General features: G+C 45.4%; 1 protein-coding gene across 3 annotated transcripts; it reads left to right on the top strand.

Moving 5' to 3' along the window:
- Positions 1–208: 208 nt before the first annotated feature.
- Positions 209–18,882, top strand: CLK3 (CDC like kinase 3). Of its 3 annotated transcripts, none has more exons than XM_053403760.1 (14): positions 209–344; positions 5,718–5,869; positions 6,338–6,554; positions 8,947–9,040; positions 9,307–9,373; positions 10,423–10,539; positions 12,872–12,919; positions 13,271–13,437; positions 13,786–13,880; positions 14,237–14,366; positions 15,747–15,829; positions 16,663–16,742; positions 17,054–17,144; positions 18,368–18,882. In XM_053403760.1, exons 2-14 carry the CDS (start codon positions 5,718–5,720, stop codon positions 18,551–18,553), a joined length of 1,527 nt encoding a protein of 508 aa, XP_053259735.1. In that variant the 5' UTR covers positions 209–344; the 3' UTR covers positions 18,554–18,882. The 3 variants fall into 3 exon arrangements, with proteins under 3 accessions (XP_053259735.1, XP_053259734.1, XP_053259733.1); XM_053403758.1 differs by lacking the exon at positions 209–344 and adding an exon at positions 670–860; XM_053403759.1 differs by lacking the exons at positions 209–344; positions 12,872–12,919 and adding an exon at positions 668–860.
- Positions 18,883–19,585: the final 703 nt, after the last annotated feature.

Raw genomic sequence — 19,585 nt, 5'->3', positions numbered from 1 at the left:
CCGCAGTAACCTCTTTAGCCCGCATCCCCTTGGACTGCCTATAGCCGCCGCCACGTAATTCCGGTCAATCTCCCTCTTTGCCGCATTCCTCCTCCACCATGAAGTCGCGCGGGTAGAGCGGCCCGCGCTCCTCAGACTCGTCGCGTCAAGGAAAGGAGGAAAAAGAAGCGTCGGCCGCTCTAGCCCGCGCGGCGGCGGCTCCCTTCTGCGCATAGGACGGCAGAGTGCGCATGCGCAGGGTGCCGTTTGCGTCGCCGCCGCCTCCGCTCTGTCGCTGCAGCCGCCGCCGCTGCTAAGGGGAGACCGAGCGGGACCAGGAGAGTCGGAGGAGCCGCGGGACAGCGGTGAGGGACGGAGGGGCGGGTGGTGGTGGTGAAAGGAGCCCCAGAAGCGACGGGAGAGGAAGGCCTCAGGCCCCGCTGCGTCGGGCCTTGTCGGGTCGGGCCGAGCCTTTGCGGTCTGTGCGGAGGGGGGGGGGGCTTCCAGTAAGCCGCGCCCCTCGGGCCTCGCCATTATTCTCCCCTCATCCCGACCACCCCTGGGCGTTGGGCAAGCGGCTATCTTGGCTCTAGGCCGCGCGGTCTCGCGGTGCCAGGGGGAAGTCTCGCGGGACTTGGGCGTGGCTCTGCGGCTCCGCTTCGGGAAGCGGCTGGAACGCAGGAAGACCAGGCCGCTGCCTTGCCCCGAGTTCCCTGGAAGGAAGACTCCGGCCCCGTGGCCCTGCGCTGACTGGCTGGCGGCTGACCAGGGTTTGGGGCAGGGAGATGGCCAGCTCTACCTGGAGATGCTGCCAGGGATCGAACCCGGGACCTTCTGCTTGCGAAGTAGATGTTCGGCTGCTGAGCTGCGGCCCTTCCCAAGTAGGAACAGGGACAGCTTCTTTTGCGAGGGCCCTTCCCTTAAAAATAAGGCTCCAGTCCCCAAGGATCTGAGGAAGGGGCCGATTTAAACGAGAGTGCAGGAAGCGGCTTTATTCCGAGTCAGACTGTTGGATCTATCTGGCTCAGTATTGTCATAGCTGTCAACTTTCAGATTTGAAAATAAGGGATCAGCAGCCTCGAAAATAGGGATCAGCAGCCTCACCTGTCCCGGGGACAGTCTATGCGATATCTAATAATCCGGGATAGCAGCGGGGAAACGGCACTGGAATAAGGGGGTTTCCCGCAAAAAAGGGAAGGTTGACAGCTATGAGTATTGTCTGCACCGACTGGTATCAGCAGCTCTCCAGCGTTTCAGGCAAGGAACTCCCCCAGACCCACCAGGGGTTTGAATTTGGGGCCTTGTGTAGGCAAAGCAGATGCTCTATCACTGCCTGTTACATAGCCTTCCTCTCCTTCCTCCGGGGTTTATTCCCATCTCCCTTCATTCCTTAGCTAGCATGGTCAGAGGAGGAGGAGGAGGATGACTGTGATGGGCGTTGTAGACCAGGAATATCTGGAGGACAGCCAGGTGCCTTACCCTGCTCCTACCTGCCTCTCAGAAACTTGATCTACTTGTCACTGTGGGATGGGGTGTATTAAATCTGGTGTGCTTTTAGTAATAACCCAGTAATCAAAATTGTGAGAGCGGCGAAGGTCTGGCTGTCACTGGAGCCCTCCCCCAGCCCTTAATTTGAGCATCAGCTTAGCACAAAAAATTCTTAGGTTTCAATACAACTGCTCAAAAACAAGGAGTGGGATTTTTTATAAAAATACAACCCTTCAAATATAGTCCTTTAAAAAGGTGGTGATAAAATAGTCTGGGAGTTGTGGTCATCGGGGTCATTCCTGGTAGGGCATATCCATTGCCCTTTGATAAAGAAATGCAATTTTAGGGATGTTTTAAAATTATATTACAGTCATACTTCGGGCTGAAATAACTTCAGGTTGAGAGTTTTCGTGTTGCGCTGCATGCGCAGACGCTCAAAATGACGTCATGCGCAGAAGCAGCGAATCGCGGCACGCGCAGACGCGGATTGTGTTCGCTTCAGGATGCGAACGGGGCTCCAGAACGGATCCCATTCGCATTCAGAGGTACCACTGTACTTTTGCTAGATTTTTATCCCACCTCAGACAACTATTGCCTTCTATGGTGACTCACGTCAATTAAGAGAGAGGCTGAGAAAGAAGTAGGCCATTCTTCCCATCAGACTTAAAACTAGAAAGACTGGCCGTGCAAGAGAAAGGGAGTAGAGGGAGGGGGATCAGTTCTTCAAGGCCAGCATATTAATGTGAACTACAGTCAGTAACTTTTTAGTCAACGGCAACCAGGAAAATAGTTTATAATTTTTAAAATATTTTATCAAGTACATATAGATAAAGAGGGAGAATTCATTTATAAGTGCTAGAAATTGCAAGTATCTAATGAAGTTGATGGTAGAGTTTGGGGAAAGAATGGAAGTATTTTTGTGTGTGTGGATGTAGTGCTGTTGTTTTTTTCTTGTGAATCATTGCCACCAGCTCTGGTGACATTTAAAAGACAAGTTCATGGGAGAGAGGTTGACTGTTTCTTGTCCTGGCTAAAAACCAACCTGTGTGTTTAGATACAGCATACCTGATGACTAGATGCAGGAGCCGAGCAGTGAATGGCCATCCTCATGCCCTCCTGATGAACTTTTTGGGGGCTGCTGCAGCTGATAGAATGTTGATATGTCAATCTTACCTGGCAAGGCAGTTTTCCTTTAAAAGATAAAAAAGAGTTGGCTCACAGAACTGTCTGTTATTGGGGCACTCCATCCACTGAGGTGTTCTGTGAAATTCAAGCACATGCATACTTTGGTATGAAGGGATACATATACTTGGGTTTCACATTGCACTTCTGTAAATGGAATGGAAAATGATCACCTCTGAACTATGTAGAGAACAGTGTTATTGCCATTGCAAATATTGCTAGTCACTTTAGAAATGCATGTAGGAGATAAGTTTTAATTTGTGAATACCCCTCCCACCCCAAATGCTTCAATTTTGAACCCATCTCACCCAAATAAAAGTTTATTCCTGCACATGAAAACATGTGAAACTGGAATGCTTGAGGCTGCTAGAGAAGAAAGGAAAGGCTAGAAAGACACCAAGAACTAGACCAGAATAGTTTTATTGTATATTTCAAGATAGAAGAATATTTATTCTACTTACACTCCTCCCTTCATACTAAACATGCCAACAGATAAGCACAATCAAACTTCAGAATGGGCAGGTACACAGGAAGGAACCCCTCCTGCAAAAATGCTCCTTTTTGTCATAATTTCCTCCCCATCCTCATGCTCAACCTGCATTCCTAGGGGGGAAAAATGCAGCAGAATCCAAAAAAGGGGGCAAGCCACAAAAATATTATTATGAGAAGAAATGAAAGGCAAAGCAAGAAAAGAAGCATTGCTATACCGTACTGCTAGACCCATTTCACTTTTGAGAAGCAAGATCACCAAGAAAGGGAAATAGGAAGGTGTTTTTTCCAGTCCTTATTTAATAAAAAGTTTAAATCATAGGTGATAGAAGTAAAAGATCACAAAGGAAATATTCTAGATCGCCTAAAAGCGCAGCAAGCTTTCTTAAATACCTCTTGCATCCATTTTCTTAATTTTGAGCTAGATTCATCAGAATGCTGTGGCCTGACTGCTGATGGAGAGCCTCTGGCCGAGAACATGAGACACAATTGTTTAAACAGCTGCACTAGCTGACAATTTACTACTGAGCCAGGTTCAAGGTTCTTGTATTAATTTACAAAGCCCTGAACAGCTTAGGTCCAGGGTACCTCAGGTCTGATTATAGCCCAGCTCAATTTGCAGGATCATCTTTCCTTGGTCTTTCCCCAAGTTGGCAAAGCTTGTTTGACAACAGTGAGAAACCAAGCTTTTAGTGTCACCTGCCCCATCTTGTGGAACACCCTACCAATAGAGATTTAGTGGGTGTCTTCTATGCCAACTTTTAAATGTCTGCTGAAAACTTTATTATTCCGCCAGACCTATGCAGGCAATTAACAGTACATCTCCCACAATGGTTTATTGATACTTGCTTTTAACCTTTTTTGCTTTTAACTTGTTTTTATTTTTTGTGCTTTTATTGTATGGCTTTTATTGTTTAATGTTGTAAACTGCTTTGATATGTTTTGTAAATTAGTATATAATTTTTTTATAAATAATATTACTGAGAAACATTTTATTTTTTGAATGTAGAAACCTCTGTAAAATAGCCATGGCAATCATTTAAATTAAAGCAGATTGATTTTCCACTCATTATTAAAGATTCACCTTTATTTTAAAAAAATAGCCAGTACAGGGAAAGGACACAAGTTGATAGGAAGGCTCAAAGCATTAAGTGAAGTTGCCCAAGGAAACATTCAAAATTTACTAAATTCTATAGCCAACATTCTGTTCTCTTGGGCTGCTAATGCACATACATAGGAACTCCAGTTGTATGTACTTGGGCAGACATTAGATTTCTAAGTTATATTGATAACTAAAGAACCCCCCTTTGTGACCAGCATATCCTCGTTGAGTGGGAAATGAACTTTTTTTGCCATGTGTTCCAATTCAGGCATCTATTTAATATTTGCTCAAGCGTTTATTTTCTGGTAACTTCGTAGGGATGACAATCCACACTATCTAGCATTATGTCATCCCTACGAAGTTACCAGAAAATAAATTGACAAGTGCTGTGCTTAAAAGAGACAACTTATTTCACACCCTTTAATAAGTAGAATCTATCTACAATTTACACTTGCATTTCATCTTGTTTAGCAAAACACAAAATTGCAGGTTAGGAAGAATTTGAAACTCAATAATGTTCAGATGTCAAACATAGAGATGAGAAGGCCTAGAAAAAAAACAGAAAAATTGGGGGGGGGGTGAATAGTCAAACTATATCAAACTTTTTCCCCCAATTTTTCTGGAGGAAAACGGCTTTGGGGGGAAATGGGAAAAAAACCCAGATTCCCCTCCCCTCCAATTTTTCTGTTTTTCCCCCAGGTCTTCACTTCTCTAGCAACGTATACCATTATGGTGTAACCTCCCATGTTGAGAAATGTGCATGGACTGCAGGGCTGTAAATGAACAATCATTTTGTACCTCTTGAACTGTTGGGAAAGGTGGGGTATACATTTGTTCAGTCTGTCAATATGCTGTAAATAATACTGAGAAAATAGCTGGGATAAAAATACTTTAAATCCAGTTTATTTTATTTCATGAGGCTTGGCAGTATCAGTCTGTAATTGCAGAGTTCGTAAGAAATGCTCTCAGAAGCTGGTAGAGGCAGTAACGAAACTGATCTAACCTGCAGTCCTAAAAGCTCTTTGCATAAGCATAACTTCTAAAATAGGATTGCTAGTGAGAAATGAATTCCAAAGTGGCAGCCCCTTTGCACTGCTCAGCTTACGACAATCAGATTGAAAGTATGCCTCTCTTACTGACCTTTCCCATGTATACTTTGTTTATGACTTTTCTAAATGGATTGGGGGTAAATAGGTAGTGTTCCTTTAACTAGATAGCTCTTGGTGAAGCTGTTGATTATGTCACAAAGGCCCTTTTAGTGCCACTGAAGTGACCGTTCCTGTGTTTCATAGCACACTGGCCTGGTTCTCTTATAGGTATTTTTAAAACATGATGTTTAAGATACAGCAAGATTTGGGAGGCTTGTAAAAGGTGGTGAAATGTTGTGGGCCAAGATTGCTGAAGATTGCCGGGATGAGCTTGTTTTGCTGGAGAGGTTGTTCTGGTGTTCATACAGGTGCCTTCCTTGTATGTCTAGATGCATCACTGTAAGCGCTACCGCTCCCCAGAGCAGGAGCCCTACATGAGCCACAGGTGGAAGAGGAGGCGGTCTTGCAGCAGGGAGCAACATGATGGAAGAACACGATACCCAGTTCGCCGGGATCTGTCAAGGAGGTCACGGTCTAGAAGGTGAGGAAGAGATTATCTTGGAACAAGCAGTCATACCCACATGGTGAATGCTTGCTTTGGTACTAAATGGTCCTTCTAAATTGGAATTGTAGGTGTCCAGATCCCTTCTAGTCCTCTGTAGCTACCCCTGCAGCTACCACAAGACTCTCTTTGTGCCCTGCAGTGAAATGACAGGAAGCAGTGTCTAGTGCAGGTTAATAATAATAATAAAAAATTTTTTATACCCCGCCCTTCCCGGTTCAAAAAACCAGGCTCAGGGTGGCTAACAACAAATTTAAAACACTTAATTGATGCAACAAAAAACAGCATAAAACATGAATAACAATAAATTCAGTATTCAAAAATCAGTTTAGGGGGAAAATCTATCCACACAGGTTACACACAGCACTGCACTGGGGTTGCTGCACAGATTTCTGTCCCCCCCCCCACTCCCATTTCCTAATCACAGGTTTTTATTTTGTCACACAGCCATGACAGAATGCCCTACCAGAGAAGATACAGAGACAGAGATGACAGTGATGTCTACAGGTTTGAAGAGCGGAGCTCATCTTTTGGAGAAGACTATTACGCTGCACGCCATTCACGGCACCACCGGAGATCTCGAGACAGAGAGCGCCACCGGACAAGGAAGCACCAGCACCGCTGCCGGAAACGCAGGACCAGGTCTTGTAGCAGTACCTCCTCGGTGAGTATCATCCAAAATGAGATCAGGATTGGTCAGGGCCTAACTAACTTGTAGCTTTTTTCCAGCTTTGAATCATACTGGGTGAGTACTTCTAATCCCCTGTCTTTCTCCTTAATGCAGAGTTAAGTTTTTCTTCTGCTTGTGTGATAACTGGTTATATTAGCTGTTCTTAGTCTTGACAATACAGCTGTGAATAATTTTAGTGTCTGAGGCTCGTGTGTGTTTCTCAGGATGCATTGGGAGGGGGAGAAGCCAAATATGGCATCAGTGACAATGGGGCGCGAGGGGGGACGTTTGTGCACATGGCTCATAATGGCTGTGCCACACCCTTCGTTTTGCACACATGACCCTCCACTCTCAACTTTCACATCCTGTGTTGCTCAGCGGTCGTGTTCAGGGGCACAGAGCAGTCTTGCCTTTGCAGCTGCAGCAGGGCATTTCTGCCAGCACCCTCTCCTTCCTAGGGCCAGGTCAAGCTGTGTCAGACTAATTTCTCAGGACTTTTAAGCTCACAGACCTTCCTCTCCTCTCTAAGACCCTTCATGGGTGAACAGTTCTGGTATAAGATGGTGCCTTCCTCACACGGTAGCGAGTCTGCACAACTTGTTTCGCTGCAGCCCACAAGTTGTATATGGCAGCCCAAGAGAGGCTGAATGCACCCCCAAGAGAGGGGACATGAAGAGTACCAGGCAGGTCTCCATATATGGCTGGTGGGTTGCATCTGACTTGTTGGATGGCAGATTGTACTGACTTCAGGTGGGGGGGGGATTTTTGGATTGCAGCACATACGTATATCATCTTCCTTTGTTAATATAATTTTTTTGTTAGAATTTCCAAGCAGCTCACAGACCTTGCCCATTCACTCACCCCAACCACAAAGAAAAAAGTGGAAGGAAACCCAAGAGGAATGAGTCTTGAAGCACACACCCAGTTTTGCTTCACTGAGTCACAGACCTGTCAGTGCTCTAATCAATGTGCAATTTTATGCACATTGATGTAATATGAGTTCTGTTGTTGGTCTGGAGCGCACTACAATCTCTTCTGTTCCTCTGTTTTTCAGTTAAGCTTGCTTATGTTGTAAAGCTGAGGTTAATCTCATTTAACCCCACTCTTTCCCCCTCATTCCTGTTCTTGGAATTTATCCCAAAGTTACGTTTGTACAGTGCTAAGGGTATGGATTTTGGTTGGCGTGGCTTAAACTGTTTCAATATCGTACACCTTCTTTTAGGGTCTTGTCTCAACTTCTCTCCATTTCAGACAGTCTCTTTTAGGATTTGTATGTGGTTTGTTCTACAGTGGAAGGGAATGGGAGATGAAAGGAAGTGCAGGCCTGGAGTCTGTAACCTATTTTTGCAACTCAGCCTAGGGAGACTGCAATTCATTGCATTTTGAAAGGTTAATGGTGGAGTTGGGGGGGGATCAGGGATTGGAATAATTCTTCACGGTAGTGGAACCCTTCAGGTTACTTGACTGTTCTCCCCCACTTTCCCCACTTCAGTAGAAGTGAGTAGCAATGCCAGGTTGATTTTGCATCCCCTCCTTCTCTTTGAGAAAGCGAGATGTTTTCCTGGGGGGGTCGGGGGTCTAGTTGGATTTTGATGCTTCGCACAATGCTTGTCAGCAGCACAAGACATACTTGATTCTGAATCAGGACACAGCCACTGCTTCTAGAGTTCTTCTAGGCTTGATCCCATCTCAGAAGTGAAACCAATCTGGCACTGGTCAGACTTGCAAGCACATAGAAGGGTCAGATCTGTAGTGGTTTCTTTCAGGCAGCGACATCCAAATCCGATCATGCTGGAATCAGGGGGGCTTTACAGAAACTGGCAGGCAGGGAGAGAGGCTTCATGGGAGGAAGAGGCCTGGGGTGGGGAAGGGAGCTGCTTAGACTTCTGCTGACCCAACTGCCTTTGGGCTGCCCGTCGTCCCAGATGCTGGTGGAGAAGCTACTGTCCTTGAGTCCTCCTCTCTGCGCTGCTTGCTGTGTCTTTCCCTGGTGGTTAAGAAGGGATGGTAATTCTCTGTGGGAGGAGGGTGCCCAGGGCCTGGAGCATCCCAGCCGCTGCTCCCCACACGAGGACCGCGTGGTTCTGCTGCTGCTGCGAGGCTCCTGCGCCTGCCTGCCTGCCTTCCATAGCTAATCAGAGTTTCTTTACATACCTGTAGCTGTTTTTTAAACTTTTGTTTTGAAGTCGGTTTGTGTCTTGACGTGTCCCTTGCAATATCCCTATCGTTATATATGCTGTGTGCCTTATGAAATGCTGGGATCTGGAAAATCCAACCACCGACGCATCGTCGTCTCTCCGCCTCTGAATGACAACTCAATCTGCCAATCGGAACTGCCCGCTGTGTGCGATTGGTCGGATGGCGTTTCGGGGGGCGGTGTGTGCAGAGAAGCCAACAGAGCAATAAGCGCAGCAGGAGCGTGGAAGATGACAAAGAAGGTCACCTGGTGTGCAGGATCGGCGATTGGCTCCATGAGCGATGTACAGCCACCTTTCGTAAAACTTTACCTCTCTACTTTCTATCCCCATGTTAGACGAGATCGCTCTCAGTGTACGGGAGGGGTCTCTAGTGTTTATTGCTTATAAATGGACTGAACAGTAAATACTTGAAACAGGAAGTAGACAATTGTGTGTTAAAGAGTGTAGCAGTGAGAGCCTTTCTTGAGACTTGAATGCTTTGAAATTGCAGGACCTCACACACTCATTAAGTCTCCAGGGCTCACATCTGCTTTTGTTTTCTCTCCTAGATGAAATTGTGGGGAGCCTGGGCGAAGGCACATTTGGCAAAGTTGTGGAGTGTGTGGACCACGCCAGGTAAGCTGTCCTGATGATCTTATGCCAAGGAATATTGGGATTTATTGGTTTGGCTTGAGGCTAAAAGAGGATTGTGGCCCCGGGCTCCAGAACTTGAGAGAAGTTGGTGTGGGGTAGATAGTAGTTAAGGAGCCCTTTCCAGGTAAGAATTGTGGGTAGTGAACCTATTTAAATTAATGAACATGACAAAATGAGGTTTATAAATTTCAGTGACTCTACTGTGAATAAAACTTAGTTGAATGGTGGGGGTAGAGAATATCTGGGTTGGTGCCCACTCCCCTTGTGCACTGTGTCTGCACTGCTTTTAATTCCTGCCTAATGATTATCCTTATTAAAACAACAAATAGAACCAAAGAGCAACATTAAAACAGCGGATCAGCTGTATATGTTATAACCAAGTTAAACCCTAGACAACCAAGACAATAACACAAACTGTGTGTAACAGTTCTGAGCAAGAAAGTCTTGTGGCAGGTCAGTGGTTGCAAATGGCATGAGGACCTGGACAATAATCCGTTCTCATTCTATCTGCAAGTGCTTCCCTGCCATGAAAAGAGTGTGCCTAGGCTGGTATGAAATATGTTCCCTGGCTCACTTAAGGTCTATAGGCCTGGCTGTACCAGATGTGACCCTATTGGATTGAATCCAGACTGAGTTAATTGAACTGAATGCCCAATTAAATCAGTAGGACTGATGGCTAACTTCTTTCATTGATTTTAGTGGGAACTGAGTTCAGCTCACTTAGTCTGGATCCAACCCATGAGTAATGAGCAGGAGAGAAAGTTAAAGCCTGGGTCCTCCTTTCAAACTGTAGTCACATCCAGGACCTTTACTAAAGAATATAATGATGAATGCTTTACTTCTTTTTTCTTTCTTTAATCTTTGGCTCCATGGGGAGCAATTGCAGAGAAGGGGTTGGAGTTGATTCCTCTCCCTTCAGGATTTTATTGTGTGACCAAGAGTTAGGCTTGAATTCCGTTGCAGAGATCTCTGCTGTTGTTCCTTATATCTCATTACTCAATTTTTTCCCCTGCCTGCCTCCCCTTCTGTAGAGGCAAGTCTCTGGTAGCTCTGAAAATTATTCGAAATGTTGGCAAATACCGTGAAGCAGCCAGACTAGAAATTAACGTCCTAAAGAAAATTAAAGAAAAAGACAAAGAAAATAAACAGTAAGTCTTGCCATTGGGATTGGGTTGAGGTTGGCTACTCCTTTCCTAAAGGAAGGGTCCAGGGGTGAACTCTGGTCAGTCTGCTCAGTGTGGTAGAACATGAAAGCAACCAGCTCTGCCCACTGCAGTGGAAGCAGAGGATCACCACCTTCCCTCTCCCCTCAGGAATAGTTGGCAACTAGAACTGGTTAGTGCAGTTCTGTTAATTACTTTGCAACATAGATATTTAACTGTCTGGGTTAGGGCTTGGTGCTTATGCATCCGGGGGGGGGGGGAGCGGGAAGTCACAGGATGAAAATTCAGTTTTGGAGAACTCCTGCTCAGTGCAAGATCTGTAGTACAGGATGCAACTAGCTCATGCCTGACACATGCCCACCCAAGCGTCTGATTAGCATCTCCCTCAAAGGAGAGCCCTCCACCTCTCAGGGCAGCCTGTTCCACCGTCTATGAGCTGTCGCTCTTAAGTGGTTTCTTCTCATGTTCAGCCAAACCTCCTTCCCTGCAGTTTCCACCCACTAGTTCTAGTTTCGTCCCCTTGCTTGCTCTATCTTCTGCATGGCAGCCCTTTATATATTTGAAAATAGCTATCCTGTCTCCCCTTAAACGTCCCCAGCTTCTTCCACCATTCTTCGTAGGACAGGGCTGGGGAAGCCTTCAGTCCTCCCCATGTTGTTCAGTCCCATTAGCGCCCCGCCCCCTGCATGGCCAGTGGTCAGGGATGGTAAGGGTTGTACTTCAATGTTAGCCAGGGGGCCACAGCTTCTCCCCACACTCTCATAGGGCTTGGATTCAAGACCCGCTCAACATCCTGACTGCCCTCCTCCGGACAGGCTCTAATTTCTCATTAAAATATGCCTGGAACTGGAGACAGTATTCCAGGTGTGTAGTCTGACCAGTGCAGAATATATTGGAACTGTAGCCACGTGCAGGCATTCATCTGAACACATGTTAAGTGAAACTTGAGGACTGACCTCAGATTTCATCTTACTGGTTTCAGCCCAGTGTTCCAGCCTGGCAAGATATCTTTGAATCTCAAGCCTGTTTGCTGGTGATGATAGCTGACCCTACCAGCTTCATGCCATTGCAAATTTAATCATCATTCCCTCTACATCTTCAAGTCATATTTAAATTTTTGTGAACAGAATGGATCCCATGCTGGCTTGTCGCAATCAATGCATATTTTTTTAGACACTCACAGACCAGCTTTTGGAATTTTGCCTAGTTTCAGCATTAGGCTGGCCACCTCTTTTGAAGATGGCAACAACATTTGCCCATTTCCAGTCTTCAGAAACTGGCCTGTTCTTTAAGAATTCTCAAAAGAATTATCGGCAAGCACCTTCAGGATGTGACCCTGGAGACTTGAATTCATTTGAAGTAGCTAAATGTTCTCTTATCTCCTTACTTATCCTGAGCTGCTTGTGCCTCCTCGTATCATTTGTTCTAACATTCCCATGGCAGGAGAAGACTAAGGCGGAACAGAAGCTGAGTAGTTCTACCTTAACTCTGTCACCTATTAACATCTCACTGTCTGCTCTCAAGCAGCAAATTTTCTTTTTCTTCTTGCTCTGAATGTAGCCAAAAAGCCCTTTTAAAAATGTTATTAGCATCCATTGTAGATCTCAGGCAATGCTGGGCTTTTAGCCATTCTGACACCATGCTACTACATGCTACTGTATCACTTTCGTCATTGCTTATATTTCCAATTCTCAAGCGAAGCGTGTCCTTTTAAAATCTCAGATCATGAGAAAGCTCCTTGTGCAGCCGCACTGGCTTCTTTAGATGTCTCCCATTTTTCTTTCTCATTGGAATCATTTGCTGGTGTACCTTCAGTATTTCAGTTTTTTAAACGCCCCATGCCTCTTGGAGCTCCTCCCTCCTTTAGAATTTCTAGCCATGGATTCCCACCCAATTTCTTTGATTTTTGAAATCCGCTACGCTCAATTTTTACATCCTTTGCCATCACAAATTCCAAGATGCTATGGTCACCTTCTCCTCAAGGTTCCTGCTGCTTTCCCTCCATCAACCAGTTCTCCCTTGTGGGTTACGATAAAGTCCAGAATTATAATACCTGTGTTCCTTTCCTTGCCTTCTGAAAGATGCTATTGTTGGCAGGGCATGGCAAGGATATATTGGACATTCCATTCTTAGCAGAGTTAGACTTCCAAGGGCTGCCAGAATAGTTGGAATCCCCCATTATTGCTATTGTTCTCTTATGTGACCATTTTGTAATGTGTTTAAAGAAACCATCACCCATATCTTCTGCTCAGCTGAGAGGTCTGTAGTTTACTGCCACAACAATGTCATTTTTGTTTCTCTCTCTATCCTTACCCAGATGCTTTCAACAGGGCTTCCACTCTCAGACTCATGGATTTTCAAGCAGGTGCAAACATTAACATTCTCTGTTATACATCTGTTATGTACATCTTTATCCTCCTTTAAGAGAAGGAAGAATCCCCCGATACCTGTGTTCCCTGCACCCCCATTTCCCCCAGGCCTGCCACTCACACTGATGGGGCCGCTGGCTGTGCTGTTGTGTGTTGGGCCCTGCTGGGTGAGGGGTGGCCTGAGGATGGAATTTTAAAGGCAACTCCAAATGATTCTAGAACAGGATGAGACCGGCAATCATCTATGTGGCCCCCAAGTCTAGCCTCAGCGAGGGAAGGGAATGGGCAGTGTGACCTCAAGAGCCACAATTACAGCTACTGTGTGTTTTTTCTCTCCACTGGCCCAGCCTGTGTGTCCTGATGTCGGATTGGTTCAACTTCCATGGTCACATGTGCATTGCTTTTGAACTCCTGGGCAAGAACACATTTGAATTCTTGAAGGAGAACAACTTCCAGCCATACCCTCTCTCCCACATCCGACACATGGCCTACCAGCTGTGCCATGCCTTGAAGTGTAAGTATGGCATGTGCTCTGCTTGCTTGGGGAAAGAGGAAGGGGGGGAGCCTGTTTGAAAGTTTCTTCGCTTCCATCTTAATGCTGTTTCAATATCTTGAAGTTGGAAAGGCAATATAAACTTGAAGGCAAAGTTTATATTGCCTTCCCACAACCTTTTATGAGCATTTATTTAAATCATTTATATACCCATGTAAATCACTGGAACATTCGGGTCTGCAGAATCTTGATCCTGTACTTCTATTTAGTCCTATTTAACATCTGTTGAGATAGGCTTTGCTTGAGAGCCAAAGTGTATAGCAGGAAGGCCTCTTAAAACCTCTTTTTTTCTCTCCCATTTTTCTGTAGTTCTTCATGACAACCAGCTAACTCACACTGACCTCAAACCTGAAAACATACTGTTTGTAAACTCAGAATTTGATACCTTGTACAACGAGAAAAAGGTGGGTTACACCTAAGAGCATAGAAGTTGCAGAATAGCCTGTCCTTTTTGAATGAAAGATAGGGGAGGGGTATTGGGAAGTGGGCTGAGGGACTGATGGCAAGGATCACATTCAGCATCTCAGATCACCCAGAAATTGGAGAATGGGACGGGTTACACCCTCCAACTTCTGAAATCTGGGCTCCTTGGCACGTGGTGCGTTGGCTTTTTTGAATGTGCACCACCAAGTCTGTAGACTTACAAGTTCCTTCGTTTTTGAAAGGAAAGGCCCACTGAAGGCTGCAGGGCCTTCTGTCTGGAACTCTCCACCTTTTCGAAGGCAGCTCAGTAACCATGGCTGTGTCTTCTGCATTACAGAGCTGTGAGGAAAAGTCTGTCAGAAACACGTGCATCCGTGTAGCGGACTTTGGGAGTGCCACGTTTGATCATGAGCATCACACCACTATTGTGGCCACTCGGCATTATCGCCCACCAGAAGTGATCTTGGGTGAGTTGGCATTAACTACTATGGCACTTGGGAGTCGAGTGTAGCAGTTCAAAAAACGGTGGGTAGGTGCTCAGTTTGCAAAATGGGTTGCTTTGCATAAGCAAGAGGTGGAACCTACATGTCAGATGGGCTTGTGGGGAGGAGTATGCCTGAAATGAAAAGGAGTGAAGCAACTGGGCATCAAGGTTCAAAAGGGGGCAACATATTTCAGAGCAAATAGTTGCGTTTTAGCTTGCTTGGGTGAGCTAGCCTTGTAAGCGGGGGTATCTGTACCTTCACTACAGCAGTTTGCACACTCTTTGTGGCCTGCAGATTAACTGGAGATTCTAGTCTGCTGCCTCTGCTTAAGGAACCCAGTCTCTACTTATTCCCCCAAATGAGGGTCTCTCCGTGTGACCCATTCAAGAGGGCAAGTGATAACTTCATCACATTTAGATAATCTTGATGAGTGGGGAGTAAACTTGAAGGGGTTAAGAGGCAAGTGCTAATTTAGATGTTGCTGATCCCCACTTCAGTATCACTATAAATTAACCCGTGGCCCCTAAGTGATTTTGCACAAAAGCAGTCCCTTTATCAACTCTACAGAAATGGGAGGGCACTTGACAACAAAAATGGTAACTTTAAGATCATTTTGATTTAACTATGTTGATATTTGATGGGTGGAGGGAACGTAGTCCTCCTCAGTCATTTTTAAACCCACTGACATTCTCACAAAGTGGCCAAAGAATATATTTTCGGGGGGGGGGGGTTCTTCCCCCCCCCTACAATTGCATTCACCCTTTAGTCACACTTGCTGTTACTGAACAGTAGGGGGCACAGTCCCCAAGATGTGCAGAGGGCATAGTAGCCAGAGCATATCTACACAGTCTGCATACAATGCAGGAGTATGGCTGTGCCCTGCAGCCTTGCGCAGAGACCGCCTGCCACCTCCTGAACATGCAGGCTGACCCACATTGCCCTCTTCCGCTGCACATGCACATCAGCATGTGAATTCCAACCCACTGTCAGTTTGCAGTTCTTTCCAAACTCTGTTGTGACCCACCTTGTGTAAGACAGGAGAGCAGCAGCTCCTTTCTTTTATGGAGCTGAAGGCATCATTACTCGTCCAACCTTTTTCTGCTAATGGGCAGGGAGGGGGAGATTGCATAAAGAGGAATGTACTACCATCTACTTTCACTGAGCTCAGCAGACATCCCAGTTGCAGTTTCTCCTGGTGGTTTTTTCCTTTGGTAGATTCCCTCAGCCCCTTTTTAAAGGGCAAACCACTGAAAGGTTTTCCTTGGCTGCTGAGCACAAAAGCCCAACATAACTGAAGAACAAAATGGCGGCATTTGGGTACAGAGTAGAACGGCAGTCTTCATTCTGTATTCTCCTTTGCAGAGCTGGGTTGGTCACAGCCGTGTGACGTCTGGAGCATCGGCTGCATCCTCTTCGAGTACTACCGTGGATTCACACTCTTTCAGGTACAGGAATTGCTGTACTCCTTTTTGGACCAATTCAGCATAGTGGTTTGCTTTCTGCTGAATAACCTGCTGCGTACTTCTCAGTACAATATAGTTTATTGGTTTTTGCTCAGTGGAAAGAGCTTTGCGGAGAGCAGAATAAAATTATTGAATCTTCCCCAAAAGCTGGCCTGGCTACACCAAGGGATAGAGATGGCACCACAGTGTCCAGTATTTGCTGAAAGGGAGAACCCTACCAGGATGCAGGCCCTATGGTGTTTTTTATAACAGCCAAGAGGTTTTACTTGAATGGCTACAGTTCCTTGCTCTGCCTGCCAGGTTTTTCTGCAGTTCGGCTCCTGCTCTGCAACCTAGAGATCTAGTTGTGCTCTTGAAGGCATTAACCGGCATGTTTTCCCTTCCTGTTTAAGGAGTCTTTGCTTGTTCTTTTCCTTGTAAAGTGCTGGAGAAATCACTATCACAAATAGGCAGTTTAGGCATTAGCATGCTACTTACTTCAAAACCCCAAGACTGGGATGGTTGGAGAGACCAGTGGGCCCGGTCACCTCTCCCAGTTTCCTGGAAATGCTGTCATACATTTCACTCCTTATGGAGTGACCATTTCCCAAGAGGTATATAAGATGAGCCCTGCTGAACCAGATCGAAGGCATGCCTAGTCCAGTATCCTGTCTCCCACGCCAGCCAGCCAGGTGCCTGGAAGGGCTGTAGCTCATGATTTGCATGTGAAAAGTCCAGGTTCCATCCCCAGCACCTCCAGGTAGGGATTGAAAAGATTCCTGCATGAAGCCCCATACCTGCCCTGCTAAGTTCAGCATATATTTCTCTCTCTACAGACTCATGAGAATAGAGAGCATCTTGTGATGATGGAGAAGATCCTTGGCCCAATCCCACAGCATATGATCCGCAAAACACGGTAGGAATGCTTGGTTTTGACTGGTAAATAGGTCGTCCCCAAATTAGAGGGAGGCACTTTAGGCAAATAAACCAGGTCAGTGAGATTTGTTGGCAATTTAATATTGACTCTCCTGTGATTTATGCTCTCAAAAAAATTATACGAGGCAGCAAGGCCTGTAGATGACATGTTTAGATGTGCAACTCAAGTACTCTGTACATTTTTAGAGACAGTCTATGGATTTATTCAACTGCTTGGGGGGAAGATGCCGTTTCTTTTGCCTAACTCAGCCCAGTACATGTGTTCAATTTGAGCTCTCTCTCCTCACCCAGGAAACAAAAGTATTTTCACAAGGGAAGTCTGGTATGGGATGAGAACACCTCTGATGGGAGGTACGTCCAGGAAAACTGCAAACCATTGCAGGTAAGAACCACTTAATCTGCTCTGGTCAGAATGCATTAAGCAGTTCTTTATGCAAATACTTGTTTGTAACTGAGCACCTGAAAGCTAAATTACTCTCATCTGTGTTCATCCGCATTGCTTGCTTCTCAGCAAAGCCTTTGAAACAGGAAGCCAAGCCCATTAGAAACACCATCTTCTGAATATACTGGACTAACTTTTATCTGCTTCCATCTTTTCTGCTCGTGGGGATGCCGAGTGGAATAATTACGTTCCACTCTCCCCATCCCATTTTTTCTGCACCACACCTTTCCACATACCAGGTAGGAGCTTTTCATGAGGACGACAATTCACTTTTGTGGCTGCAAGTGGACTCTGTCAACTGAGCTCCTGGTCTCATATTTTGTGGAAAGAGCTTTGTTTACTCTTAAGCCTTATCACTTTTTGATGCAGTTATAACCTGTGTAATTCTGCTTGTATTGATAAGTGAAGCAAAAAAACATGCAAGCCAGCCCGTGCTGTCCGTAAGCAGTTGTCCCACGCTAAAGAAGAGTTTTGTCTTCTGGGGGGTTGCAGGATAGCTCTTCACAAGTCTACCACAGCACCCTGTTGGCTTGATAATGCTGGGCAGATTTTGTGAATGTGTGCTTGCATGGAGAAATTAGTCAACCCATCCCTAAAAGGAGCTACTAGTGGTGACCGATGATATACTGTTTGTCCCTTTTTTGAGAAACCCCAAATGCTTTGACTTTCCTAAATTGTGTGTATTGATCAATTGGCAGGTGCTTCTTTGCACACCTGTTTCTCTTAGCCAAGATGGAGAGCCAAGGTATGTCTCCATAGCCAGAAGCCCTTGGAACTGCATTAACAATGGAAGCTGAGCTCCTCTGGCATTGTGTGCTTCAGACAGCCATGATGCAGGTGCAGCCCTGCTGGTACAGGACTACACTGGGTAGTCTTAGGACTACTTGGGACACTTCTGTGTTGCCTGCTACTCTGCCACTACTAGCTTTACAGTAAAAGTCCTGGGAGAGCGACTTATTAAACTCCCTACTATTTAGACCTTACACCAAAATAATAGAGCTTGGCACTATTGTAATCACATATCTTGATTTCCTTTAATCAGGGCAATACTAAACGGTTCTCTCCATTTGTTGTTTTTTAGTTGTGTCCGACTCTTCATGACCCTATGCTCTGGTTCTCTCCATATGAGGTCTAATTCCTCCCCTGCTTATTCCTTTTTCTAGACATACATGCTGCACGATTCTGCTGAGCACATGCAGCTGTTCAGTCTGATGAGGCAAATGTTAGCGTTTGATCCTGCCCAGCGGATCACGTTTGGCGAAGCTCTGCTCCACCCGTTCTTCGCTGGCTTATCTGCAGAGGAAAGGCGGCTTAGTTGCCGAGATTCAAACCGGGACCTGAGCAGATGACAGATGGGGATCATGGAGATTCCTGCAGGATGTGTACATACTCCAAGACTGGCCTGACATTTATTGTGGAGACTCCAGAGACCCTTCTGTAGCAGCGTTCCAAGGGGTTGGTGCAATGTCAGGTGGACCCTGGGCCTGGGCGGGGGGGAGACAGCAACCCAAAAGCACAGATTTGTCTCATATATTTATATGTTGTAAAGTTCAAATAAAGTGTTTCATATTGTTTGATAATTTACTTGTATGACTGTGTCCAGCTATTTTTGCTCCCTGCCCTACTGAATTTTTCTGTTAACAATAAAATAGTGGTTTTATAGCTTGCCACCAATCTCTGCTGGGCATTTACAAAGTAGTTTCTTCCTTGCTGTGTTATCAGCCATCTTTCCTTTACAAGAAACCTGCATGAAGGAGGGAAAAAGGATGGAGGTTTGTTCCCCCCGCCCCCAATTGCTTCCTTCATATTGTGTAGGTAATGCAATCTTAGCTATTGCCTGCATTTTGTCACAGGTATGTGCTTTTTCAGTTCACTTCAAAGTTTTGGAGGAGCTTAAATCGGGCAATTGTTTGGAAGGCTTTATGGCCTGAATTATGCCTGCAAAAAGGCACCTCAGGCCACCTAGCAGGCTGTCCTGCCATTTTGGTAAATCAGAGATGGATATAGGGCAGATAAGTGGCTTGATCAATTCTAATAGTAAAGCTTTGCTCAGTGTAGGTTCTCAGTGGTTGTAATAAACATCTGTTTTTCTCCTAGAGGTACAGGGTTCTCTTTTAAAATGTTTTGGCATGAATGGAAGGTTCTTGGAAGAGTGAATCTGCATTTTCCAGTATAACTGTAGTTGGGAGTTTTTAGGAAATAAAATTAGCGAAATCATTTAAATACTGAAGTGAATTCTATTTTTTCTCAAATACATTGAGATAATAATTATGCCTTTAAGTCAAAGTGATTAAGTCTTCTTGTGATTGTCTCTTTTGGACCCAAGATGGCTGCAGGAAAGTGTGAACGAACTATGGTCACTTGCAAACCAAGAAAACCAG

The sequence above is a fragment of the Podarcis raffonei genome, chromosome 9 (genome assembly GCF_027172205.1).
Source record: "Podarcis raffonei isolate rPodRaf1 chromosome 9, rPodRaf1.pri, whole genome shotgun sequence".
Lineage (NCBI taxonomy): Eukaryota > Metazoa > Chordata > Lepidosauria > Squamata > Lacertidae > Podarcis > Podarcis raffonei.
The sequence above is the reverse complement of the archived record's forward strand: the minus strand, read 5'-3'. Positions and strand labels throughout refer to the sequence as shown.